Source organism: Gobio gobio, assembly GCF_949357685.1.
Source record: "Gobio gobio genome assembly, chromosome: 1".
In the NCBI taxonomy this organism is placed as follows: domain Eukaryota; kingdom Metazoa; phylum Chordata; class Actinopteri; order Cypriniformes; family Gobionidae; genus Gobio; species Gobio gobio.
In genome coordinates this window covers 43,001,047-43,028,635 of record NC_137097.1, presented here as the reverse complement: position 1 = coordinate 43,028,635, position 27,589 = coordinate 43,001,047, and the positions used below count along the sequence as shown (strand labels likewise).

The following is a 27,589-nucleotide window of genomic DNA, read 5'->3' as shown; positions in this document are numbered from 1 at the left end:
TCGTCTATAACTTAAGGTCGGCTATATGACTACTAATTATACGTCTGTTTCTGTGACTTTAGTTATTTATAGGTAGATGAATGTGTTTTTGCTGTTTTGTTCAGTAGAAAGGTCTTGGCAAGCCTTTGGCAGCATTCTTGTTTCATTTTTATGCCTTTCATTTGAAATATGTTTGGTTGGTATATTTTTGTGAAAATTGTTGGATGGGGGAACAAATTATAAGCAAAACAGTTCATTTTTGTGGATTTGTAGAGCGGTTACAGTGAGTGTCGCCAGTGATTTGGTGCATTTTACCAAAGAAAGCAAAAATAAATATGAATAAGCTATCTTTCGTCTTTTCTCTACTTATAATTCTTCAGCTTTTGTACTCAAATTTAGTATTGTGATACTAAAACTAATGCTAATAATTTGTTCTTCTGCTCGCTTTTAATTATTTGCAAGTTGCTTTTGGATATATCTGCTAAGTGAATAATGTAAATAAATGATATAAAGTAACTATTACTCTAAAATAAAAATGTTTAGAAAAGTTGAGTGCCGTAATTTATGTATTAAGCACATGCATTCACACACTGAACTGCTTAACAAAAAAAAATAAGACCCCTTAACATAGTCTGCAATTGTTAGAATATTTTTTTTTAGTAGGTTATTAGTTTAAATGTACATGAAATCCTTCCCATTATGCCTTTGACCTGCCATAGTGTGTGTGAATGTAGCACAAGTGCTTTCCTCGCGACTGACCCTACGTGCACCTGAAAGCGATGAGGTGGCGTTTTCTCTCTCTCTTTCTTTCCCTCCCTCCCTCCCTTTCTCTCAAGGCTCGCGACTCCTTTCATTATTCTGAACGGAATAAGGAGGCAGACGCAGCTCTTGGATGAGACACTGCTATGGAGATGAAGAGAGAGGGGGAGAGCGTAAGCTCTGATTGGGCAGTTCCCGAGGTGCGACGTGTCTTGCGGAAGAGAGATGCAGCCGCTCGCATGCCAAATCACTTTTTATGGCTCGTGCGTGGCCGCGTATTAAGGATATGCACGGTGCACCTTTTAAGAGGGTATTCCGTTAATATAGTCTCTAGGCCATATTTGTGTTTTTCTTTCTTTCTGTTATTATTACAAGTGTGTTTTTTTTTCACTGTAACAAATATACAAATAAAACATATAGCCTATATAATTGCCCACTAAAATTGAAAAAAGAACTTGAATCGCTGTTGTAAATAAATTGATGCCAAGGTGGCACCCCTGCAGTGATAAGTGCGTGGAACTTTTCGTCCACGTAGAATTTAATTATCGATGACTAAAATTGAGTTGAAACACATGGCATTTCAACAATCGTAAAATCAAGTAGCCTAAGCCTAAATGATAGAATTCATGGTGACAAATGAAAAGAATGGGGGGGAAACAAAGTTGTTATTCTGCTTTTATTAACAAGAAAGTGTGTCCATCCTGAATCAGCATCAGAATATAAGGCATTTACATTTCAAAAATGCACCAAGCACAATTACACAATTACATAGAACAAATAAAACGAAATACTGTATATGTGGCTTAAAATTTCAGGTGCAAATAATAAAAACATAAATTGTATACAAACATAAATAACTATGGAATCACTATTTTAATACTAATAGGCTGATAGATAGATAGATAGATAGATAGATAGATAGATAGATAGATAGATAGATAGATAGATAGATAGATAGATAGATAGATAGATAGATAGATAGATAGATAGATAGATAGATAGATAGATAGATAGATAGATAGATAGATAGATAGATAGATAGATAGATAGATAGATAGATAGATAGATAGATAGATAGATAGATAGATAGATAGATAGATAGATAGATAGATGGCTGCAGAAATCTACTAATAGAAAAAAAATGAACTGGACTACAGTAGACTGTCTACAAAAAAAAAAACAGATTGTACCGTCGGTATACAAATGAATAAAGAAACGAAAACAAATTTAGTTCAGAAAGCATTGCGTGGTCCTCGTCTCCAGGTCCTGATCTGAAGAAGGTCTTTGGTCAAGAGGTCTTTCCAGAATATTCAAGATTGAAACAAAAGTCCGGTGATATGCCCACAATGCAGGTGGTCACCTTGGCACACATCCTAGCTTAGCCAAAAAGAAGTTTTGAGAGCAAACCCTTACCTTTTTATTAAGAGATCAGGTTTCTTTAGATGTTAGTTCTGAAAACGTTGTGAAGACAGCCCCCCTGTCCGGTGAAGGAGGGACGCTATTCTATTAAACGTGAACATGCTTGAGTTATCTGCTGCGCCCGGCGCCTCCCAGAAAGTTTGGGGTATAAAAGCCAGGACCTAGAGTTGGTTTAGGCAGTAGGGAGTTTCTGTTGGGGTCTGGATTGGAATCACAGAAGACCGGACCCTACCGTGTATGATTGGAGTCTAAAGGAAAAAAAAGAACTTCCCTCGCCTCAAAGAGTCTACATGTCTAATATTTAGACATGTTCAGCTTTGTGGATATTCGGTTGGCGCTGTTGCTTAGCGCAACGGTGCTTTTGGCAAGAGGACAAGGCGAAGATGATCGTGAGTATAACTTTTCTGTAACTTTTCAAGCTTTGCTGGAGGTTAGTGGGTGCAAAAGTGAAGCAGTGAGGCTATTTTGTGATGCTGTAGAAACAGCAAGAGAAACTATTCTCTCAGGACCAAAAAAGGCATGCAGGCGTTTTCCCTCTAACCTTAAGCATAGATTATGTTTTCTTCTGGAATGGGAGAAGAATATTTGCTTAGTCTGGATATGCATTAGACCCACTGGGCCTTTTCACGCTCTGCATGCGCGAGCCTTTGGAGACAAGTTGGCACAGGTTTGGGGATTCTCCTCCACGCGCAATTTGTTGTCCTCAGCAGCTGCTAAATGAGAAAAGCAGACAGGGAAGAGAAGACCAAATACTCCATAATGTGCTCAATAATGAGAATTAACAGATAAAAATGTGGAACCTAAAACTTTGAGAGAAATAAAAGTGAAGTCCTGGCCTAGTGATAAAATTGGCCAGGTGAAAAAAAAACAAGCAGCTTAGTCACAAAAAAAGTTTTTCCCCAAACAAAAAAAGAGATGATCTCATTCTTGGATAAGCATCTCTCCAAACTGGATAGTGAAGTCTGCTAACTACATTAAAACAAGCCTACTTGGTTTTCTGTACAGTAGCCTAATAAAGAAAGAATATTAGTTTAAACGTTTTGCTTTTCTTTTTACTTTAATATTTTAATATCTTTAAGTATTTTACCATCTGAAGGGCTTGCGTAGCCTATTTCAGGCAGTATCACAGCGCCACTTGGTGGTTAAATGTGCAATGACATCATATTTTGCCAATCCCCCATCCCATCCCATCCCATTCACTTTCCCCCTCTGTTATGATGATTGAAAACACATGTGGACCCTGCAGACTTTCCACTGAAGGAAAACGTTAGTCGTTGCCAAGCCGACAGTTTTCAATTACTTCATGATGGACGGTCAGCTTCAGCAGACGTGGAAATTTCCCCTCAAGCCTTTTCCTCTAAATAATGGAACCTGGGCCTGACGGCACTACGCCACCTAGGGGTCATTTTCAAACCAAACATTTTCAAGCAAAAGTAAAGGTGCGCCCGCTATTCTGTTCCCACGTCTAAGTGAAATGTTTACAAAGCAAAATGCCGAAGAGTTTGCCTTATTTCAGTTGATATAATGCCAAAACCTTCACACTTTCCTTTTAAGATTTCAGTTTAGAGACCTGAAGGTTATTTAAAGGCGACAAAAAGTGCATACGGTGTCAGCATTTCCCACCTTCCGTCACTGATTTAGGCTCACGTGGACGACAAGAAACACGCTCACCTGGACATTAAATATACTAAATCATACTCAAATAACAAACTTTTATACTCATGCAACTATTTGACTCGTTTATTCCCTTAGGCACAGGCGGCAGCTGCACATTGGACGGCCAGGTCTACAATGACAGGGACGTCTGGAAACCAGAGCCATGCCAAATCTGCGTGTGCGACAGCGGCACCGTTATGTGCGACGAGGTGATCTGCGAAGACACAACCGACTGCCCCAACCCAGTGATTCCCCACGACGAGTGCTGCCCCGTCTGCCCAGACGACGGTACGACGCCTTGATTCTCACGCACCGTTTTTTCTTAACCTTGGGCAAACAGAACAACCCCACATCCCCTCATTTAAATGTCTGAGGAAATTCTTATGGATCCACAACATTCCCCTTCCTTGGATTTTTAAATGTGATCTTCAAGCTTCCAGCCTTATGGTCATTCACTGGATTATTTTTTTGCTTGGTCCTTGGTCTAGTAGGCTGGGCCTAAATCAAGGCTCAAGGCCTCAAATCTAATTGGGAAAAGGCAGAGACTCACTTGTTAGGCTGATTGTTGATTAGAATTGATAAGAGGCATCTAATTAATCTATATTTTTATATGGTTTTAATTTTTCTTTTTCTTTTCCCCCCTCAATTGTATAGATTTCCAGGAACCCAGTGTTGAGGTAAATTTGGCTTTACTTTTATCAGCTTATATTGCCTCAAATAAGTTTTCAGTTCATTGCTTCATAAAAGAATCTTGTCAAATGGCCAGTATCAATAGTGCAATAAGTATAGCATCTTTTTAACTCATTTGAAACTAGTTAAAAGTTGTTACGTTACTTATCTGGGAAAACAAATCCTTATGAACTCCTTTGTGCTCATCACTCTCTCTTAGGGACCTAGAGGTTCTGCCGGTGAGAAGGGTGAGAGGGTAGGTTCATATTTCACTCTTTTTATGCATCTGTTTTATTGCTTCATCAAGGGTTTTGTTTACTCGATGAACATCTTTAAGTTCTTGGAGACCAAATTTTTTTTTATTCCAAATCAGCTGTCATTAGCGCTGCACAAATCTTATATAAATTATTCCTAAAGACTATATATGTATATATATTTGAGATTTTGAGTTGATTTGAGAAGCTATGCATGGTTTTATATAGGCTTATATATATATATATATATATATATATATATATATATATATATATATATATATATATATATAAGCAAATAGCAGCAGCACTAATGATATGCTTTACTTCTGAGATGTCTTCATAACATCTCAATTATGCTACAAGCACATGCAGATGGTCTAGTTTGTCTATGGTATTCGTGGTGAGCTTTTGCGATGAGGCACAGAGAGATAATTTGGTCTGTATTTAATGTAAAAAGACAACAGAATTATATATCAGCCCTCTACTTTCCACTAATTATACCTCTACCAAGTAAAAAGGACTGATCTATAGATGTGGTGCATCATTTTGAACTGTAAGGGCTTTGATGTGAGCTGCTCTCAGTGTACAACCCTTTCTGTACCATAGTGAAGCATCTGCCTCATCCCCTTAAATCCTAATTTTTCTTTCCCTTGATCTTAAACAGGGTCTTCCCGGCCCTCCCGGCAATGACGGAATCCCTGGACAGCCTGGCCTTCCTGGGCCCCCAGGCCCCCCTGGACCTCCTGGCCTTGGTGGAGTAAGTATCTTAACCTAAAGTGAGAAAATACTCACTTTCTCAATTTCTCCAGCAGATAGGTGAAAGGTGAGATTTAAATGTAACTTCAGGCCAGGAGCAAAACTTCTAGAGTTGGTCTAGGCCAGAATCTGAAATCAAATCACATTAAAAAGACCTTCAGGTCACAGGGCTGACACATTTCAGCACCATTAAAGTGGACAGCGCCCTCAGGGCAGTAGCTACAGTTGCACACAGGCATGCAAATCTTGGGATGAAGCTCAAAATTAGCCCCTGAACATGAGCTTGCTAGATTCCTTCAGTTATCTTTTATCCTGTCCTGTGCTGAGATGAGCACATATCCCTTTTAAAGGGTCTCTCATCTCATCCTTTGTAAGAACTAAATGGACCCAGTCCAAATTACTGACAAGGTCTTTGCTTTTTCTCCTTGTCCCTCCACAGAACTTTTCTCCTCAGATGTCTGGTGGTTTTGATGAGAAATCCGGAGCAGCAATGGCCGTCCCAGGCCCCATGGTAAAAATGCACACATGCAAACCTACGCATATTCCTATAAATGCATGCATCCTACAAACCCCTGAGTGATGCAAATGTCACTTCAATAAATGTACAATATGCATGCCCACTCTCTATATAATCACCATTCATATTTTTATTAACAGACAGCATCAAATCAGCTGCTTAGTATATGCTTGATCTGAACAGAACTCACTGTAGACCAATACAATGCATGTGTAGCATGTAGATTCAAACTAAATATCCCTTGAACAATATGTTCACCAATTGTTACTTTGTCAGGTTTATTGACTGTATCTTCTGTTTCTTTTTTACAGGGACCTATGGGCCCCCGTGGAGCCCCTGGGCCTCCTGGAGCTTCTGTGAGTACTCCTTTGCTTATACAGTTCTTACAAATCTTATCATCCTGACATCTACTATGTTTAAACCAGTTCTATATTGGAAATCATAATTTAATTTATAGATAAATATGCATCATGCAAATATAATGTTTTTGTTGTTGTTGTTGTTATCATGTAATCTCGCTTCTATCATGTAAAAGTGTTCCTCAGGCTTGTGCTTTTTGTAATTTGTGCTTTTTGTCCTCCCCATACAGGGACCCCAAGGTTTTACTGGCCCCCCTGGTGAATCTGGTGAGGCTGGTGCTCCTGTGAGTATCTGAATAAATCATTTGTACATCTATCTAATCAAACACACAGATTTTTCTCAGTAAATATCTAAGGTCAATCCCTTTACCCGTTAACATTCACCCACATAAATATTACTCTCACCTACTTACATATGTGACCCCAGTTTGACTCATTTGGGTCAAATGAGGTCAAAATGGTACAGGGGTCATGATTCTTGACCTCAGACACCTAGATTGCTTTTCTACTGAGTGGATGCATGACGTCAAGCCTTTTTATTTGTATGACAGAGGTGTCTTACTGGCCAGCAAAAAGTCATTTTAGTCAATATTTCCCTTTTTTCATCATAATTCACATGCCAAAGTGTGACTCACTCATGCCACCACAATGTCAAACATAAAAATACACTCACATAGACAAATGTTTTCCCTAACCTAGTTTTTTTTCTGTGGTTTTCCTGCTTTAGGGTCCAATGGGTCCCCGTGGTGCTGCTGGTCCCCCTGGAAAGAACGGAGAGGATGTAAGTAATCTACATTTGTCATTTTTAGATTGTGGTTTAAGATGATGTAAGAACCTTTTTTTAACTTCATTAGTAATTGCAGTGTAGCTCTGTTATAGTACATTATATTGTTCATCTAAGATTTCAGGAAGCCAAGCATTATATTATTTATCAACATCATAGAGAAACGGATAAAGAAACATCAGAAAACAGTGACAGTGAAATAGCATGCATTTCTCATAATTCATTCTAGGGTTTAAACAGTGCCTCGTTCTTTTTTCATTCAGCTTTTTTTCTCCTTTTCTTATCTGTTTCTCTCTTGACTCTGTAGGGTGAGTCTGGCAAACCCGGTCGCCCTGGTGAGCGCGGACCCTCTGGCGCACAGGTGAGTGTTGCTCTTCACAGGATGAAAACACTGTATTATATTAGTTATTAGAATTATGGCGTGTGACCCACAAAAGGAGAAAAGACTGTAAGACCTTTCTCTTTCTCCCTAGGGTGCTCGTGGATTCCCCGGAACCCCTGGACTTCCAGGCATCAAGGGACACAGAGTGAGTGCTCTAGCTCTAGGAAGTGGTTCCTTTCGTTTGATGACTATCGACCTATGCCTACATTAATTAAATCTTTACCTGCATCCTCTGTACTTCAGGGATTCAGCGGTCTAGATGGAGCTAAGGGAGATTCTGGCCCTGCTGGACCTAAGGTGAAATCTGAATTTAAAATCAGTATTACACTTTAAACCTAAATTTCACAGTAAGCAGACCACTTAACATCCTGTTTTGTCCATTAGGGTGAGGCTGGTGCCTCTGGTGAGAACGGAACTCCTGGTGCTATGGTAAATATAATCTATTCACACTCGATTTACATATTTAAGCATGACTTTCATGCTATTTTGCAAAAAAAATTCTCGCAGATTCTCTCACATTCGCTGTCCTTTCTAATGTAACTGTTTCGCAGGGTCCTCGTGGTCTGCCTGGCGAGAGAGGCCGTTCTGGTCCTCCTGGCTCTGCTGTAAGTAACCCGTATAACCTTATAACCCTGAAGTGATCAGTACTTTATTATTGTCCTGATATATGACTTATGTTGCAGTGTTATACATAATTTGTAGATGTGACGTGCTTTACCTTGTTAACAAAGGACAGACAGTGATATTGAGCATTTCACAGTAGCTTAACAGCCTTTATCAAAGGCATCCCTCAAACATAAAGCGCAGTATTTATCAATCCTTTATCTAAGTCCTGTCCTCTATAGTGCGCAGATTACACTTTGTAATATATATAATATATAATGTATAATATAATATATAATGAATTAGTTCCAAATAATCACAGCTTCTCAATTTTTCAGGGTGCTCGTGGTAATGATGGTGCCGCTGGAGCTGCTGGTCCTCCTGTAAGTCGCCTTTTTTTATTTAAAATCAGATTCTGACCAGATTCTTTTTGTGAACCCACCAGACATGAATTAATCTGAAAAATGATGATGAGTAAAAAACTCACTATAATTTCTTTTCTTTTTCTTTTTTAGGGCCCAACTGGCCCTGCTGGTCCCCCAGGATTCCCTGGTGGCCCTGGATCTAAGGTAAAAAAAAAAAATCATATTTGATCATATTTGAACTCCAAATAAAACCAAACAAATAGCTAGGATGCACCGTGGCACTGTATTTAGAGCCAATAGAGCCAGATGTCAGTGTTCTCAACAACTCTGTCAATCATCTCGATTATGTAGGCCGAGAGTCGATCTTTGGAAATGTGTTATTAGGTCAAAGTTTATTTATTTTAACTTAATATTTGTTTGGAGCTTGATTTAATTTAATTTAATCATCATGCTGAAACTTATCTTCTAGTGTCATAGAGATATTGATCATCTTAAGGGTTTTTTATGGATTATAAACACAATTTTTCATTTACATTGACAATTGAGATGCCTCTTCATTATGTTGACCCATCTCACTCTTGCTCTTTGCTTTCCCCAGGGAGAGGTTGGTCCTCAGGGAGCTCGTGGTTCAGAGGGACCCCAAGGAGCCCGTGGTGAGGCTGGTAACCCTGGACCTGCTGGCCCTGCGGGACCCGCTGTGAGTAGATTATTTGAAACATCAAATATAATATCATATTTTTTTCGGCCCTAAATTTCAATTATTTGTGTAGATAAGTCCTGACCACCTTGTCCATTTTCCTTTCCTTCTACTGTAGGGTAACAATGGAGCTGATGGTGCCGCTGGTGCCAAGGGTGGTCCTGTAAGTATCGGTTTAATCAAATGCTCTTGTTGATAAAAGTTCTAATTTATGCCAAAATATTTCCTCTTCCTGGATAGGAACTTTGGTGTTGTTAAATTAACGCCCCCGTCTTTGTTACTCTCTGCTGCCACCTACAGGGAACTCCTGGTATTGCTGGTGCTCCTGGTTTCCCTGGACCTCGTGGTCCTCCCGGAGCTGCTGGAGCTTCTGGTGCCCCTGGCCCTAAGGGTAACACCGTAAGTGTCCATATCTTCTCAGATCATCAGCCACATTTTTTCAAACAAAATGTGAATTATTTCACACAAATACATTTACATTTTACAGGGTGAGGTCGGTGCCCCTGGTAACAAAGGAGAGGCTGGTGCTAAGGGAGAGGCTGTAAGTATAAACTTCACTTATTTGATCTAGAAAACTTTGTCACTCTCTTTATCATTTTTAAAACATTTTATGTCAATCTTATCATGCACATTTAGTTGAAACATTCCACAGCTTTGTAAAACCAGTGCCCTAGAACTGACAAAGCAATTATTATACAAGAATTGATTTCTAATCGTTTCATTTCTAACCATCTTCTTTTTTCTTGTGTGCTTACCCAGGGTGCCCAAGGAGTTCAGGGTCCCCCTGGCCCATCTGGTGAGGAAGGCAAGAGAGGAGCCCGTGGTGAGCCCGGTTCTGCTGGTGCCCGTGGACCCACTGGTGAACGTGTATGTACCCACACTTAAACCTCTCCAGATAATCGAAAATACTAGTAATAACCTTAAAAGTGGCATAGACCATAACAATTCTACACACCTCTTTGTGCAGGGTGCTCCTGGTGCTCGTGGTTTCCCTGGAGCTGATGGATCCGCTGGTCTCAAGGTAGGTCTACAAAAGATATAAAATATTTCATACAAATTATGTTCGCAACTAAGCAGAAAATTGGTGCAAAATGCCTGTTTAGGTTATTATCATATTCATATATCATATTTCAGCAATGGTAAATGGTGCAACTCTTTCTGATCTCTGTAACAGGGTGCCCCTGGTGAGCGTGGAGGCCCTGGAGTTGTTGGACCTAAGGGTGCCACTGGTGAGCCTGGCCGCAATGGTGAACCTGGTATGCCAGGATCCAAGGTGAGAAAATTGGCATCAGCAGGAATGTTATATATCATTGGTGGGATTGATTGTGTATTAGTATGTCAGTGTTTGACTCCATCTGTCTTCATGCCACTTACAGGGTATGACTGGTAGCCCTGGCAGCCCTGGACCTGATGGAAAGACCGGACCATCTGTGAGTGCCCACACAATTCTCCATAATATCTCTACAAACCCAATACACCATAACAGATAAACCAAATGCGTGCTTAAGTGGTCTAGTATACTACTGGTTGGGTCCAGTGTTTGAAATCCAACAATATCAAGCCTAAATTTCTGTGAAACCAGGCCTATGGGTTTGATTAATTTAGGTCTCTTTTTTTAAAGCTGCTTTTTCTTTCTCAATCCAAGCGGTCAAAAGCAGCTTTAAAAAAAGAGACCTAAATTAATCAAACCCATAGGCCTGGTTTCACAGACAGGTCTTAGATTAAGCCAGGATTAGACTTTAGTAGACATATTTTAAGATATGTCAGTGCAAGTCGCTTTCAGTTAAAACAGCTCAAACATGCATTTTAGTCTGGGACTAGGCTTAAGCGTTATCTGTGAAACTGGGCGTTAATCACCTCCAAATTAATACATTCCCATACCATATATTCATTGGTAACACTTCATTTGTTAACATTAGTTAGTGTATTAACATGAACTAACAATGAGCAATATTTGTTACAGTATTTATTAATGTTCATAAAAATAGTCATTCATTGTTTGTTCATGCTAGTTCACAGTGCATTAACTAATGTTAACGAATACAACTTTTGATTTTAATAATGTATTGGTAAATGTTTAAATTTAAATGAACTAAGATGAATAAATACTTATTCTTAGTTCATGTTAACTAAAGTAGTTAACTAATGTTAACTAATGAAACCTTATTGTAAAGTGTTTCCCATTCGTTCATACATACCATCTCATACCCAGATATTCATATCTGTAGAAAGAATCAAAGGATCAAAGCTCACAGGTCTTTTTGCTTTATATTTAATAGGGTAATGCTGGACAAGATGGCCGCCCTGGACCACCTGGCCCCGTTGGAGCCAGAGGACAGCCTGGTGTCATGGGATTCCCTGGACCTAAGGGTGCTGCTGTGAGTGCACTAAACTCTCTTGACTCTTTCAGTTTGAAACAAACTACACTATAAACTGTCAGTATTCTCACTGCATATCCACAATGCAGACAATCACACCTTGATAGCTAATTTTTTTATGTCTAAGAAACTTTTGAGTTCTGGTTCAGTGTGCATTTGTTACAAAAACATTTTAAAAGTGTGATGTTTATTTTTGCCCTTGTGCAGGGTGAGGGTGGCAAACCTGGTGAGAGAGGTGTGATGGGTGCTCTCGGTGCCACCGTAAGTATCTGTGCTTTTGCTTTCAACACCACAGTCATCTTTTACCCTTTTTGGTTCATAGCATCTTAGTCTGGGCCTTATTCTATTGTGTTTTATGCTTAACTATAGGGCGCTCCCGGTAAGGACGGTGATGTTGGTGCCCCTGGTGCTCCTGGACCTGCTGTGAGTTGCACTTCAATATCCCATAATGCATCTTGTTATTTAACATTATTTCAGTCTCATTTTAAACAGTGGTCCTGCTAATCTATTATACAAACTGTCTCAAATGTTCATATAATGGCCATAAATACAACATTAAAATATATAGCTTCAACTTATATTGTTCTTCCATCTACTACTTTACAATAATACTCACAATAACAATGAGGTATAATTACTTGAATTATAATTACACTGTGTCTCATGATAAAGGGGCCTTCTGGTGAGAGAGGTGAACAGGGACCTGCTGGTCCTCCCGGATTCCAGGTGAGTGTGCCCACTCATCTTACCCATCCCATCCACTCAACACACAATATTTTTGTTATAGATATTGACATCAATATGCTAATCTCTTTTTTATGCATCTAAATGACAGGGTCTGACAGGACCTCAGGGTTCTACTGGTGAGCCTGGCAAGTCTGGTGAGCAGGTAAGTTGCTAGCCAATGTGTTGATATGGAACTGCTGTTTATTATATAAACCAGAAGATGTGAACCAAATATCTAAAATGATTAGAAGGGATTAATGAATGTTCAGCATTGCTTGCAAGGATACTATGCATAAACATGTACTTTCTTTGACAATTGCATGGGCAACAGCAATTAAGTCCCTTGGAAACCCTCATTAGAAATGAAAGGCCAGGTGACACAATACTGATTTGCCTTCTTTGACCTATTACAGGGTCTTCCTGGAGAGGCTGGAGCTCCTGGTCCTTCTGGATCCAGAGTGAGTATCTACAGCATGATCACCAAATGGCACCCAGCCCATAATTTTAATTCTAGTTCTAGATATGTGAAATGGACAAGAACTGATGGTATATCTATTTACTTTTTACCTAGGGTGACAGAGGATTCACTGGTGAGCGTGGTGCCCCTGGCCCTGCTGGTCCTGCTGGTGCTCGCGGTTCTCCTGGTTCAGCTGGTAACGATGGTGCCAAGGTGAGTCTCACCTGTCCTGACACACTTTGTTGAAGTTATAACACACATTATTTGCAAATGGCTAAACAAAATCCAGAAGATGTCCCAAAATGAGAATCAAAGTCCTGAAGAAAATGATATCAAATGACCGTATGTATCAACATTTTTCTTGCTTTCTTAGGGTGACTCTGGTGCCCAAGGTGCTCCTGGCGCTCAGGGTCCTCCCGGACTTCAAGGAATGCCTGGCGAGCGTGGTTCTGCTGGTCTGCCAGGTCTTAAGGGCGACAGAGTGAGTACTAATGATGCACCTCTGTCAACTTCTCAGCAACTCAGTACTAATTCACAGCAAGTGAGCAAATTACTGGAATGGCACAAATTCTCAAAACTGATAACAAACTCTTATCCCAGGGTGACCAAGGTGCCAAGGGTACTGATGGTGCCCCTGGTAAAGATGGCATCCGTGGTATGACCGGACCAATTGGACCTCCTGGACCTGCTGGAGCTCCTGGTGACAAGGTGAGTGTCTTTTGTGCGAGATTCCATATATCCATAATCGCTGATGAGTCAAAGAGCATATTCAACCATGGGTCATCATTTGTATTTTAACATAGGGAGAATCTGGTGCTCCTGGACTTCTTGGACCTAGTGGTGCCCGTGGACCACCTGTAAGTACAATCCTTGATGCACAGATATAACACACAAAATTGATCATTTGAAGAAACATTGAAGCTCTTTTACTAAAATGTTCTGATGGCATCCTCTGTTCTACCATTGCAAATAGGGTGAGCGTGGAGAGACTGGTGCTCCAGGACCCGCTGGATTTGCTGGACCTCCTGTGAGTAACAAACTCTAGTACATAGAGTATATATAGTTGGCCAGTTCTTAGTTCAAACATCTTATTTCTCTCCAACAGGGTGCCGATGGTCTGACTGGTGCTAAGGGAGAGGCTGGAGACAATGGTGCCAAGGGTGATTCTGGTCCTCCAGGACCCGCAGGAGCAACTGGCGCCCCAGGACCTCAGGTGTGACCTTCTCAGATCATCCCCTCCTCATCTCTCCATCCAGACATATTCTCCTTGGGTCTATAAAGTTAGATCCATGTAATGTTCATGGTTGTCTTTACTAATGTTGTGTCATCAACATTTTTAATTAAATTGATTTGTGCCATACAGGGTCCTGTTGGTTCTACTGGACCCAAGGGTGCCCGTGGTGCTGCTGGTCCCCCTGTGAGTATGACTTCCATAATTTCATATTCCTGGGTTATATGTTAATACTTGAGCACAACAAAAAATTACAGTATGTTATGATTTTAAAGACACTTGGAAATTACATATCACAATTGGTCTAATCCATTTTTACTTTTTTAAGGGTGCTACTGGCTTCCCTGGTGCTGCTGGCAGAGTTGGACCTCCCGGCCCTGCTGTAAGAACCTCTACGACAATGATTTACATAGTAGTAAATTGTACATCAAAGTGCTAATTGTGATCCTCTTCCATAATTAACAACGGTTCTCTAATTGCTTGTCTTTCTTAGGGAAACTCTGGACCCCCAGGACCTTCTGGACCCGCTGGCAAGGAGGGCCAGAAAGGTAACCGTGGTGAGACTGGACCTGCTGGCCGCACTGGTGAAGTTGGTGCTGCTGGACCACCTGGTGCCCCTGGTGAGAAAGGAAATCCTGGATCTGAGGGTCCCAATGTAAGTCTTTCATGTCGATCAATAACATTATTGCCTTACCTTCTGGCCTTGCTAAATGCATGACTGTAAGCAAATTCAGATGTCTCTCAAAATCCTCTGCCAAATTTTTGGCAGAGTTGTATGTGCACAACATATATTTATTTGAGCATTAAAATGCTATCCTGGTCTCAACTGACCACAAAACCTTTTCCCACAGCACAACTGGCCCATGTTACACTTTTAGGCAGACTGCAGACAAGCTTTAATATGGTTCTTTTTGAGTATAGGCCCAATAAACTCTGTATCAAGGAGATTATTTATTACTGGCCTCTCAGTTTCTTCGCTCACAAGTCATCCCCAAAATGAAAGGCAGGATGGTTTGAAATACTTATAGGTTTAAATAATATTAATTTGTACCCTTTTCCTAACTCATGGGTTTGTTTCTCTTTATTTGATGCTCTTTAGTCATTTTCAGTTATCTTACAAATTCACAACTTGAGTAGTTATACTTTGGGAGATTTTTTTTTTAATTATTATTAAAACCATGAATTGTAAGACAATTATGTGCATGTTATCACAATTGTTTGCCCTAATACATTCTCTGCTAGAGGGAAATAAGATTCACTCTCTGTCCTCCATCTTGATTTCCATGCTAGTATAAATTAGTAGATATTTATACATGATTTTGAGCAATAAGAACACAGAACACAGTTAAATAAAGACATGAATAAAATAAAGACATTGTCTGTGATGAACCTCCTATATTATCGCACTAATATCCCTCCTTCTTTTCTTGCAGGGCCCTGCTGGTACACCTGGACCTGCTGGTATTGCTGGTCAGCGTGGTATTGTTGGTCTCCCTGGACAAAGAGGCGAGCGTGGTTTCCCTGGTCTCCCCGGCCCATCTGTGAGTATTCTGGCTCCCTTGTTTTACATTCTTTAATGGCTCATCTACTGCCATACAATCATGAAATTGTTTAATTCAGCCAGTATCTACTTTCAAGAGTTTGTCTTGTTGGAAAGTTGGTTTCTTTAGCATCAATCATGGTAAAGCTTTCATCATACATCTCTTCATCATTCCATCTAGGGAGATCCAGGCAAACAGGGACCTTCTGGTCCCTCTGGTGAACGTGGACCTCCTGGACCCATGGGACCCCCTGGATTAGCTGGATCTCCTGGCGAGCCTGGTCGTGAGGTAAGGATGCACACCTGTACTCCAATACCTGTTGAACTTCATTGACATAAACAAACTGAAACTATAGAGTCCTGCCTTGTTGACACCTATGTACTTTGCTTTACATTAGGGTACTCCAGGTAATGAGGGTTCTGCTGGACGTGATGGTGCTGCTGGCCCCAAGGTGAGCTGCAGCCTTCATGGTTTCCCATAATGCAACACATTCAGTAGTCAAACCTCTTTACCACACATTAGTTTGTGTGACTGTGGTGGTGCCCCTTACAAAATTCTGTTCTTCCGCTCGTGACATAGGGTGACCGTGGTGAGACTGGCTCTGCTGGCACTCCTGGTGCTCCTGGACCTCCTGGTGCTCCTGGACCCATTGGCCCTGCTGGAAAGACTGGTGATCGTGGAGAGTCTGTAAGTGTCCCATCTCCAATAATTAATTGAATTGTTGATGACTTAAAAGTATGGGAGTAGATTAAACAAATTAATTTTGTCCTTCTTAGGGTCCTTCTGGTCCTGCTGGTGCTGCTGGCCCTGCTGGTCCCCGTGGACCCTCTGTAAGTCCTGACTCAAAGACTCGAACCACCAAAGAATTGCCAAACCAGACTCTGCGTGTAGCTCCATCTGTGGTATACACAATACTGTTGTCTGAGGTGTAATGTCTTTATTCAGGGACCCGCTGGAGCTCGCGGAGACAAGGGCGAGACTGGTGAGGCTGGTGAGAGAGGCATGAAGGGACACAGAGGATTTACAGGAATGCAGGGACCCCCAGGACCTCCTGTAAGTGATTCTGTTTAGATTATGGAACTTACAGTATACATTTTGCATGTAAAATCCATAACTTGATTTTTTTTTCTTCTTGTCCATAGGGACCTTCAGGAGAGCCTGGACCTGCTGGAGCTTCTGGAGCCGCTGGACCTAGAGTAAGTATTATTATTTATAAAATATATAATCTTGCTGCGTGTTTATAATACCATTATTTCTCTGCTTTGATCAAATAGTTGAATGATATACACAGTGGCTTGAGTGTTTTAAAGATCATTCTGAGTGGATTTGGATGTTTCTGTTTTTGTATTAATAGGGCCCTGCTGGATCTTCTGGATCTTCTGGTAAGGATGGTATGAGCGGACTTCCTGGACCCATTGGACCTCCTGGACCCCGTGGTCGCAATGGAGAAATCGGACCATCTGTGGGTGATTCTTTCTTTTTCTACATGACTTTGCACCCAGTAAATCAAAAATACACTTTAACCCCGCCATGTTTTGTTTACTCTCTGATATAGGGACCTCCTGGAAATCCCGGACCCCCTGGACCTCCTGGACCCTCTGGTGGTGGATTTGACATCGGCTTCATTGCCCAGCCACAGGAGAAGGCCCCTGATCCCTTCCGCCACTTCCGTGCCGACGATGCCAATGTGATGCGTGACCGTGATCTGGAAGTTGACACCACCCTCAAGTCCCTGAGCCAGCAGATTGAGAGCATCATGAGCCCAGATGGCACCAAGAAGAACCCTGCCCGCACTTGCCGGGACCTGAAGATGTGCCACCCAGACTGGAAGAGCGGTACGTTTTTCAATTGCACAATTCTACAGTCGTCATACTACATTGTCATGCTCTACATTAATCCTCTCATTCCTCAAAAACAAAACACAGGTGAGTACTGGATTGACCCTGACCAGGGCTGCAACCAGGATGCCATCAAGGTCTACTGCAACATGGAGACTGGCGAGACCTGTGTCTACCCAACTGATTCCTCCATTCCCCAGAAGAACTGGTACACAAGCAAGAACATCAAGGAGAAGAAGCACGTCTGGTTCGGAGAGGCCATGACCGATGGCTTCCAGGTGAGGATGTCAACTAGGCCAAAAAGTATAATTTTTTTCATGTGTCTGTTTATTATATTTGCTCATTTTCTTGTGCTTTCCTCTCAAAACCTACAGTTCGAGTATGGCAGCGAGGGCTCCAAGGTCGAGGATGTCAACATTCAGCTCACCTTCCTGCGCCTCATGTCCACTGAGGCCTCCCAGAATATTACATACCACTGCAAGAACAGCATTGCATACATGGACCAGTCTTCTGGCAACCTGAAGAAGGCTCTTCTGCTGCAGGGCTCCAACGAGATTGAGATCAGAGCAGAGGGCAACAGCCGCTTCACATACAGCGTCACTGAGGATGGTTGCACGGTGAGTTCTAGATCATGATGTGACCATCACAGTCATTCAGCATCTTATTATCACAACATATTTGAATATGAGAGCTAATACAAGATACATTATTAAATTGACTATTAATATCAATGTGATTGCATTAACATGCATTAATTTAGCAGTAGCATTTATCCGAATTAACTTCCATTAATTTAGCAACATAAATGTTTATTATTATAGCAACATGAAGAATTGTTTTGTAAAGGTTCTAATTCTATCCCTGTTTTCCTTTTTTCCATCTCTCCAGTCGCACACCGGTGCATGGGGCAAGACAGTCATTGACTACAAAACAACGAAAACATCCCGTCTGCCTATTATTGACATCGCCCCTATGGACGTTGGTGCACCTAATCAGGAATTTGGCATTGAAGTTGGCCCAGTCTGCTTCTTGTAAAAAAGAAATCTGGACTTGAGATTGTTTGTGTGCGTGTGTGTTTTTTTCTAGCAATCATCTCTCTAAAATCTTTTCTATGCATTAAATCCAAACCCTAGAATTCAATTTGGCTGTCCAAATGGTCCACTTGCTTAGACCTGTGCTTCAGAAGACAATGGTTGTGTGTTATCAGGCTTTTTTGGACCACTATTTTGTCACCACCCACACTGAGGATACTTTAGAAGACTCATTTGTTTCACTGGCAACAAGAAAATAATATATGCTTATAAAAGTGTAAAATCCCCCTGGAGTTTTAAAGAAACATCACAGTGACTTTTTTCAACCACTGAGGAAGGACAATGAAAGAGCAAAACCAAATGCTTTGTACCATGTTCAGGTGTTAAATAAATCTGTAAAATGACATTTAAGTGTCTTTGTGTTGTACCCCATTAGGACCACCGGGTGCCGAATGCCAACGTTCCTCTCAAGAATCACACAAAGTACATCTAGTAGAGACAGGGGTTCAACTTTGTTTTGATGTCTTATGGCTACCTCAAAAAAGAAACCTGCAATTCCCAGTGTTGACCAACACCAGGTCAGGATTTTACTTGGCAGAAGTATGGTTAAAAGATGACAGCTGTAAAGGTGCTATTTCCCTCTTGAGGTCCTGAAAGCTTTAAAAGTAATGTATTGTTCGTCACTTTTGCTCAAAGGGCCTTTGGTGCTAAAGAAACCCTAGTGTCTTGCTGCCCAGTTGTAACAGATGCCTCTCTTTCTCACGTGTAAGCTAAGAGCCAGACAGCAGAGCTTTTGTTAAGAAGCAGTACTGTAGCTGTGATGCACACAGTCTTTTCAAGTGCAGAATAAGCAGGTGGAGTCTGTTTTTATGTTCCAAACACCTTTTGACACTTTTTGGTTGTTGTCCTTTGGTTTCTTTTCAAAATATCCCCCCCAATGTTGTCCAGTTGCTTCCAGCTATTTCCCCACTTCCTTCCCACCCTTCTGTAATCAGGATTTGTTTTGTTTTCACCCAGGTTTTTTTTTTTTTTTCTTTTAAAAGAAGCATAAAACAGGCAATCAAATAGAAAAGTCCTAAAATTATGAGAGAAGCACACCATAGGGGGGTTAAAACAAGAAGATCTGTACCTATTTTGTATATGTATAATAATTTGAGATGTTTTTAATTATTTTGAATGCTGAAATAAAGCATGTTAAGTGGTCGACCTTATGTTTGTCAGAAGTGATCTTGACTCGTCCCTGACTGCCCAATGGACTTGAATGAAGCACAGCTTGCACCTGTTACAGTTGTTTTGACTAAAAGGAAAGATTAAAGAAAATATCAGAAATGTGCAACTTTTTTGGTGCTTTTTTCATGTTGTTTTTGCAAAAGTAGTTTCTTATACTACTGAGCAATCCATAACCAACAGGACATACATTTTGAGCAAAATAACTTAAAGTTAGCATGTTAGAAAGAAATACTGCATGTTCTGATGTTTGTATGTACTAACCTTGAGCAGCCTTGAAGAACTTATGTTGAACAAAAAATTCATCTTGAAATCATTGCACTCCAAGATGTTGCGAATAATATTCCACTGATAATCCAAACGATCCATTTGTGAAAATTCAGATCAGGACTGGTTGTTGGTTGATGCTCCAAACTCCACATCTGTTGAAATCATCGGTCATCCGAGCTGTCGAGGATAATGTAATCCGCAAGCAGAGGATTCCTTTGACTTGAAAGCTGAGAGAGATGTTGCTGTAAACATATTTTTTTGTTTTTAAATATTTAAATACTTAAATACCAAGCAGATTTAAAAGTGGAGCTTTTGTGGAGCTCAAACTGAGGAGAACCGCTCTTTTGCTGCAGTCTGCACTGAAATGCTAAAGGTGGTAGGTGGTGAAGGTGGTAGTCCTGTAGGACACAACAGGGCCATTGTATCATAAGGTATGCGGAGGCTTCCGTAGTGGGGGGCTTGAATATCTAAACTGCTAACTGGATCCATGCACTCACTTTCACTTCAAATACTTCAAATACTGAAATTCTTCGGGGAAGGGGAAGATTTTGCAAACCTAACTAAAGTGAAATAGTAGGCTTTATTTAAAGAGTATCTTAAGATTATAAGAAATGTGTAATCATTAGCATATTATTTGCATGACTTGCAGTGACTGTTGCATCTAGCTACTTCTAATTTAGTTTTAGTTCTAAATTCAGTTTTTATTCCCTAAATCATGTAGGCTATGCAAAAATATTAGCATGTGGTGCACATGCAATACATTTTAGGGGAAGACGTTAAACCTATAAAAAAGGAGCAGGAATAAAGGTTAGTTGAGATATTCATATCTCAACTAACCTTTACTCCTACTCCTTTTTTATAGTTTTAACATCTTCCCATAAAATTTATTGTATGAGCACCTCATGAGTAAGAAATGCATACAGTGAGGTTAGGTTAATTGGGAAAACTGGGCTTCATTTTTCATGTGCTACTATGTTCTTTGTGCTTACAGGGCAAATGGAGTATAGGATGTTTAAATTATTAATAAAATGAGGACTAATTCAAGCCATTAGTTTATAGATCTGGGGGCCAACTGCATAAAAATAGCCACTTTGTTAAGACTGTGTGTCTTAAAGGGATAGTTCACCCCCCAAAAATTATGTTATTAAATACTTACCCTTGTGTCGTTCCAAACACGCAAGACTTTCGTTCATCTTCAAAACACAAATTAAGATATTTTAATGAAATCTGAGAGATTTCTATTCCTCCATTGACGGCCATGCAACTGACTGCTGACTGACGCCTCAAAAAGAGATCGTAAAACTAATCCATATTAATTGAGCAGTTTTGTCCAAATTTTCTGAAGAGACTGGATCACTTTATATGATGAACAGATTTAATTTAGGCTTTTGAATATAAACATATAAACATTCATCAACTCACACATCATTTGTGGTAAAGGGAAGCTCAAGCATGTTTGCTTGATGTGCGAAAACCAATGAGGTTTATTCTTGAGTGATACGCAGGACATTTGAGCTTCTGCAAGAACCAAAGAGATTTGTTCAACGAGCAGGTTCTGTTGAGCTTCTGTTTATGTTTGCTAATCAATGTTTATATGTGAATAAAAGCCTAAATTAAATCTATTCATCATATAAAGCATTCAAGTGTCAGTTGCACAAAGCTCTCAGATTTCATCAAAAAGATCTTAATTTGTGTTAGTTTAGCGTTTGTGTTAGGTAATTCAAAGTATTGCACTTTGAATTACCATAGTGTTGTAAAGCACTTTGAATTAACATAGTGTATGAAATGTGCTATATAAATACATTTGCCTTGCCTAGCTTGGAACGACATGAGCGTGAGTAATTAATGACAGAATTTTCGTTTTTGGGTGAACTATCCCTTTAAGACCCGGTCTGACCAACTAGCAGTTAACTTTTTTTTTTTTTTGATGACTAAACAGTTTATGCAACTGAACCGAACACAGGAAGACTGTACCTGCGCCCTCTACTGGATCAAGTAGCCTACAGTAGATAATAAAACGAATTATTGTAATTCAATGAAAAGGGCATTTAAAAAGACAATGTATGTAAGTAAATATGTAGCTGGCTTGTGTAAGCAGAATTCTTCCTAATGTTTCACTATGGTAAAAGTGTAAGGGAGCGCGGGGCACAACCTAACGCAGGGTTATGGTGCGTTCCATTATGGTCAACGATCCGACTCGGCCCTCGGATATGACGTCACTTCCACACTTCAAGCGTTCTGGTATGTTTTGCGCGTCCGAGTCGGAGAAAAACATAGACGGCGCCTCGTCATGCAGTGCGCGCTCCACACTCCGCACACACACTTGGTTATGCGCCTAATAATAGCTAACATAATCTAGGTTAACGTTATCAAATCAAATCATGCATTTTCTAACGTTACCTACCGCGAGTCAGCGCTGCGCCAGTTTGAAAAAGGCGGGTACAGGACCCTTTTTAATGAACGTTTGTTGTAGGTCTACTAGGCATAGAGATATCTGAACATATTTGCCAAATGAACATTTAAACAACTAAATCGGTCCAAAAACAATGAAAACAATTCATACTTACAAGTCACACAGGTCGCAGCCATCTTGTATTCCGATTCGGAATTCTTGCTCGGTGTCCTCACAGTTGTCCAAACTTCCGAGCGGCAAAATCTGAGGAAAGGGGGCGCGTTGGTGCGTGTTGCTAGGTAACGTCTGTCTTCCTAGTCGGAGCTCCGACATGGATAAATAATAGAATGCAGCATTAGTTGTAACCTATGGTTAAACACGCATGGTTTAACACTTTCCACACACTAATAAACATTATTAAGAGAAAAAATTGCGCAAAAATTAAAACATCTTTGGAAAATATCATTGAACATTTATTTAACCATAGCAAAAGTAAATTTCTTACTTAAGTTTAGTTTTCATCTCTGTTTTTTGTGTTTATTTAAAACATGACAAATCTGATATTATTTTAATCTTATATCTGTTATTTAACAGTTGAGATGGTTCTTTAATGTTGATCTAACAGCAGAAGACCCAGTTGCACAGATGGTGTGTTGCAACACTGCATTACAATGAGAACTACGCTATTATATTCTATACTTTTATTAATTATTTTGAGAAACCATGAGAAATGGGTGAATAATGACTGAGTCAATGTTCAGAAATTAATTATTATTATGTTTTTATTAACTATGCTGTTTATCTGTATTTAGCGATATGTTTGTTGTCAAACTCAAAAATCTGTATATTTTTAATGATTAAAAAATGCCATTATTTTATTTTAAAAAGGTAATAATTGTATTTTATCGACAAAATATTTTAGTTTGTCTTGTGTATATATATTTTTTTATTATATCAGGTAACATTTTAAGCTGTCATTTGGTCATGTTACAATGTGCCCCACCACATGTTACAATGTCATGTTGTCACATTTCACTTCCATTCTTTCAGGGTAAATCAAGAAAAAAAGTATACACTGTATTAATGAAACAAAACGCTCCTGTTACTTACGTAACCTCGGTTCCCTGAAAAAAATGTTGTTCCCCCAAATTTTTATCCTAAAAATTACCATGTAAAGCGCAGTGCAGCTGCACAGCGCCTCAGCAGGAAGCAGCTGCGTGCTGATTGGCTGTGCTGCTGCAACTGCAGGAACCTATGGCGAAACCGCTGGGCGGGGAGGACCAATCAGGTCCCTCTAACATTCCCACTTCAGGGGGCAGCAGAATTTGCATAGCCAGGGGAAAAAGACCCTGTCTCGCCAGGTTCGTCAGGTTAATCGACAACGCAATACTCGTTCCCTCTTCTCATGGAACCGAGGTTACGTAAGTAACCTTTAGTTTTTTTTGTTGTTTTTTTTAACACCCAAGATGGCGGCGTGAGTACATCGCGAGGCTCGGGTCTCTCCAGATTCTGCAATTTTGCTGTATTTTTCTTGCTCATCTCGGGTCTGTTCGTGCAGAACAGTTGTGCCTTTACATCGTACACCCGTGGTGAGATTTTGGATATTGGTTTGCGAATTTCCGACAGTTTTATGGACAATCTTCGACTCCTTCCTGAGATCGCTAGGACACCCGAGGCTATATGCACTCTACCCGGCCGGGCGGAAGTGCTCGCAGGCGGCGTCGAGATCGTAAACAAAGGCGGGTGAAGCGTGGAGGACTAAGAGCTAAGCTAAGGCTAACACCACACCGGCTCTCTTTACCCAGCATTTTCCTTGCCAATGTACGGTCGCTAGTGAACAAAATGGAGGAGATTCGACTCAGCATCACACAGAGCAAGAAACTTTTGAACTGTAATGTCCTAATCTTCACGGAAACCTGGTTAAACAGCGGAATACCGGACACCGCTATTGAGCTAGCGGGACGCCACACACTCCGGGCGGATAGAACATTAGATGGCTCCGGTAAGACCAAGGTGGTGGATTGTGCATTTACATTAACAAAGCTTGGTGCACAAACTCTGCTATTGTTGGAAGTCATTGTTCAGCTAACCTTGAGTTTCTCATGGTTAAAGGGTAACTAAACCCCTGCTCAGAGCTTAACTCCACCCACTGGCAATTTTCAAAAAATGCTGGAAAAGTGGGCAGAGCCCGGTGGACACAGAGGGGACGAACCGAGGGCGGGGCTGAGCGGAGGGCGTGCACCTGAGACCTTACGGTCTATGCCTGAGACCCGCAGTGACGGATTGACTGACAGCTGTCAGATCGCGAGTCGCAAAGATGGAGAATGACTGGAGTGACGCCAGCTTTGCAACAGAGCGGTCATTTCTCCTTCCTTCACCTGAAGTGGAGGAGGGTGGATTGTCTGTAACAGACACAAACCCGGAGCCTTATCAATGCGAGCCGCTGCTCAAACTGCGTTAACTCCCGATGCCGACGATGCTAGTGAAGCAGCCGCGCAAGAGAACTGACCTAATCTATCTGCGTCCGTGGCAACCACTTGCGTGTCAGGGTTTGAAAGCGCGTCTGAAAATGTATGAAAATGATCTGTACACATGACGGGCGGCAATAATATCGCAAGAAAAGCCTGACGTGTACTGACAACTGCATTATTTAACCGTATTTTCTTCAATACAATGTTAAAGCAAGTGTCAAGTGAGTTTCATTCATAATGTTTACTTCATGTAACATGACAGTTCATACTGGAGTGAAGCCGTTCTCATCGTGTGATTGGGGGAAACATTTCTGAGGGCGTGGTGAGCTCATGCTAGGGGCGCGGATAGAGAGCCGTTGGAGGTACCATCCTACGTCACGATGTACCACAACGTCCAATAGGAAAATTCAACTGCAGTAGCCACCGTTCAACCTTAAGAGGGCAGCACTTTGGCGGTTTTACACCATATTTTATAGAATTAAAACACTTTATACTCAAATGTCAAAACATTTACTCGAATCAATGAACAGCATTAATAAAGCCCCATTATTACAGATCATTAACTAAAAAAAGTTGGTTTAGGGTTTAGTTACCCTTTAAATGTAGACCGTTTTATCTACAGCGGGAGTTCACTTCCACCATTATAACTGCAGCCAGGGCCGGATTAACCATTAGGGCAACTGGTCACTTGCCCAGGGGCACAGGACATCTAAGGGGCCCTGGGCACTGTCAAATATTATGTTAGATCACGTTATAAACGCAATCCTCACTTTCCTAATAATATGCAGATTTTTGCAACCCGTTCGATCAAAATATTATGTTAAATCACGTCAAAAACAGTGTCTGTAGCTTCTTGCGCTGCTGCGCAGCGAGAGGACGAGCTGTCACGCCGAATCACGTGACTTGAAGCTCTGAAACATAGACCGTAAAAAAATAAAAATCAGCTGAAATCAGCTGTTGAGGCAGGTGGACAAAATTTGGCCTGGTTTGGGGTCAGTTTGGTTGTTTTCAAACATCTACATTTTATATTGGTTAATAATAAACTCAAGTGTGCATCATGACACACACCGGACCACATCCCCCTTCTCTATGACGTAGAGTCAGCTGGCGTTGGTGTTGACGTCGCCGACGAGCACGCACTTTCAGCCAATCAGCGATCAGCAGGGAGTCGCGACTCGCGCTCATTCATGACAGGTTTTCAGCGCGAAATTGTAGCTGGATATCAAATGATCGCTATGCCAAAGTGGCATAAATATGTAAGTTATCTAAAGTAATGAGTGGGAGAGTGACCCAACTCTCAAAACGTGGATTACACCTGTGACTCAAAGACTCTTACATATAACTAACTCAAAGAGCACGGTTGAATGATTGAATTGAAATAGTATATGACTCCTGAGCATCATGTGCACACTGGCCTGATCAGGACATCTGCACCTTTTAAAGCGACCAGACTGCGCTGTACTCGTCCCAACAGCTGCTGAAAGAGGTTTGAATAAACGATTAATCCATTTTGACTGTGTTAAGTTCTGCGTTATGTTCTATAAATATTGTACTTCACGAAAGACATAACGTTACTGTAGTTCTATCAAGTTAAACACAAAGGTAAACGCATTATTGTTGTAAATTTTTTATTGTACAGTATCAGTGAATGACACGTTTTGGCTGTGGTGTGTGCAGTAAAGTGTGCGTAATGCCTGCTAATTACATTGTTTATTCCGATTATATTGGGCAATTTTTGCACTTAAATGATGCATGTGTTTTTCCATGGGTTAAAATCATCGGTTAATTTCGTGATTTTGACAGTTTCCACTTGGACATTTTAGTCATGCATGACTGTTTTTGAATGCCCTGTTTTGATCCATTTTCCTGAGAAATGTTTTTTATTTTAATTTTATTTTGACATTATTTGGTTTTAAGGAGATACTATGGTGCTAATCAGCCTTGATTGACATGGCAATCAAATTATATAACATTATTTTGGCAGTTCAAATTTTGGGCGTCTTTTTCTTGAATTGAGTGGGTTTTAGTGAGCTTTTTGGCTTGAAATCGTCGACCCAATCAGTCAACACTGTCTGAAATTTAAACAGGAGCGCTAAAAGAAAATTTAAAAGAGAAAATGAATTGAAATTAGTCAACATTGTGAAACATATTCCAAAAATAGCCACAATTTCACATTGTAGCATTTTAGAAATAAAAAATCTCTGGTTTTAAGTTAAGGCTTCACTAGCGGTCTGCTTTATTTCACTGTTGCAGTCAAAATATAATTGATTGGCTATATTGAAACATTTAATAATTACTCTGTAGCAGCCACCAAGTTCTGTGAAAGATTCATTGTAAAAAGTTATGTTAAAACATTAGTGCATCATTAGTGTTCTGTCTCTTGAATGCACTTTATGCTGAGGCTATTACATACATCTCCACTGAGCATTGCAGAAGCCTGATTTGTTAGTATAGAAGTATAGGCTATATGCTCTTGGTGATAGCGACTTTGCGATTGTTGCTTTGGGGCAGGGGCAGGGGCAGGGGCAGGGGGGGCCCTTGAGTCTTGTTGCCCAGGGCACAGGAAATTGTTAATCCGGCCCTGACTGCAGCCTATATTCCCCCGGATGCTGATGCCAAGCTTGCTATGAAAGAACTTCACGCAGCCATCAGTAAACAACAGACTGATCACCCGGAAGCTGCTTTTATTGTTGCAGGTGACTTTAATCATTCAAACTTAAAGTCAGTGCTACCCAAGTTTCGCCAGCATGTTTCCTGTCACACCAGAGGAAACAAAACCTTAGACCATGTTTACACAAACATGGCTGGAGCTTACGTTGCGACAA

General features: G+C 40.7%; 1 protein-coding gene across 1 annotated transcript; it reads left to right on the top strand.

The window, feature by feature from the left end:
• The first annotated feature begins 2,331 nt into the window (after nucleotides 1-2,331).
• Nucleotides 2,332-19,615, top strand: col1a1a (collagen, type I, alpha 1a). Its single transcript, XM_079822108.1, has 51 exons — nucleotides 2,332-2,546; nucleotides 3,910-4,101; nucleotides 4,468-4,490; nucleotides 4,703-4,738; nucleotides 5,404-5,496; nucleotides 5,935-6,006; nucleotides 6,324-6,368; nucleotides 6,602-6,655; nucleotides 7,099-7,152; nucleotides 7,463-7,516; nucleotides 7,629-7,682; nucleotides 7,781-7,834; nucleotides 7,922-7,966; nucleotides 8,089-8,142; nucleotides 8,479-8,523; nucleotides 8,656-8,709; nucleotides 9,104-9,202; nucleotides 9,321-9,365; nucleotides 9,503-9,601; nucleotides 9,690-9,743; nucleotides 9,962-10,069; nucleotides 10,170-10,223; nucleotides 10,377-10,475; nucleotides 10,579-10,632; nucleotides 11,482-11,580; nucleotides 11,788-11,841; nucleotides 11,950-12,003; nucleotides 12,253-12,306; nucleotides 12,416-12,469; nucleotides 12,720-12,764; nucleotides 12,878-12,976; nucleotides 13,137-13,244; nucleotides 13,364-13,471; nucleotides 13,567-13,620; nucleotides 13,737-13,790; nucleotides 13,869-13,976; nucleotides 14,127-14,180; nucleotides 14,323-14,376; nucleotides 14,488-14,649; nucleotides 15,428-15,535; nucleotides 15,716-15,823; nucleotides 15,933-15,986; nucleotides 16,115-16,222; nucleotides 16,312-16,365; nucleotides 16,481-16,588; nucleotides 16,678-16,731; nucleotides 16,890-16,997; nucleotides 17,091-17,370; nucleotides 17,461-17,651; nucleotides 17,748-17,990; nucleotides 18,262-19,615. The coding sequence occupies exons 1-51, from the start codon at nucleotides 2,465-2,467 to the stop codon at nucleotides 18,406-18,408; spliced, it is 4,347 nt and encodes a 1,448-aa protein (XP_079678234.1). The 5' UTR covers nucleotides 2,332-2,464; the 3' UTR covers nucleotides 18,409-19,615.
• The last annotated feature ends 7,974 nt before the right edge of the window (nucleotides 19,616-27,589 follow it).

Bases quoted from the DNA above. Each gene is read 5' to 3' on its own strand.
- col1a1a (XM_079822108.1), top strand. From the start codon at position 2,465: ATGTTCAGCTTTGTGGATATTCGGTTGGCGCTGTTGCTTAGCGCAACG. The intron at 2,547-3,909 runs GTGAGTATAACT...TTATTCCCTTAG, and splicing joins AGGACAAGGCGAAGATGATC to GCACAGGCGGCAGCTGCACA. The intron at 10,633-11,481 runs GTGAGTGCCCAC...TATATTTAATAG, and splicing joins ATGGAAAGACCGGACCATCT to GGTAATGCTGGACAAGATGG.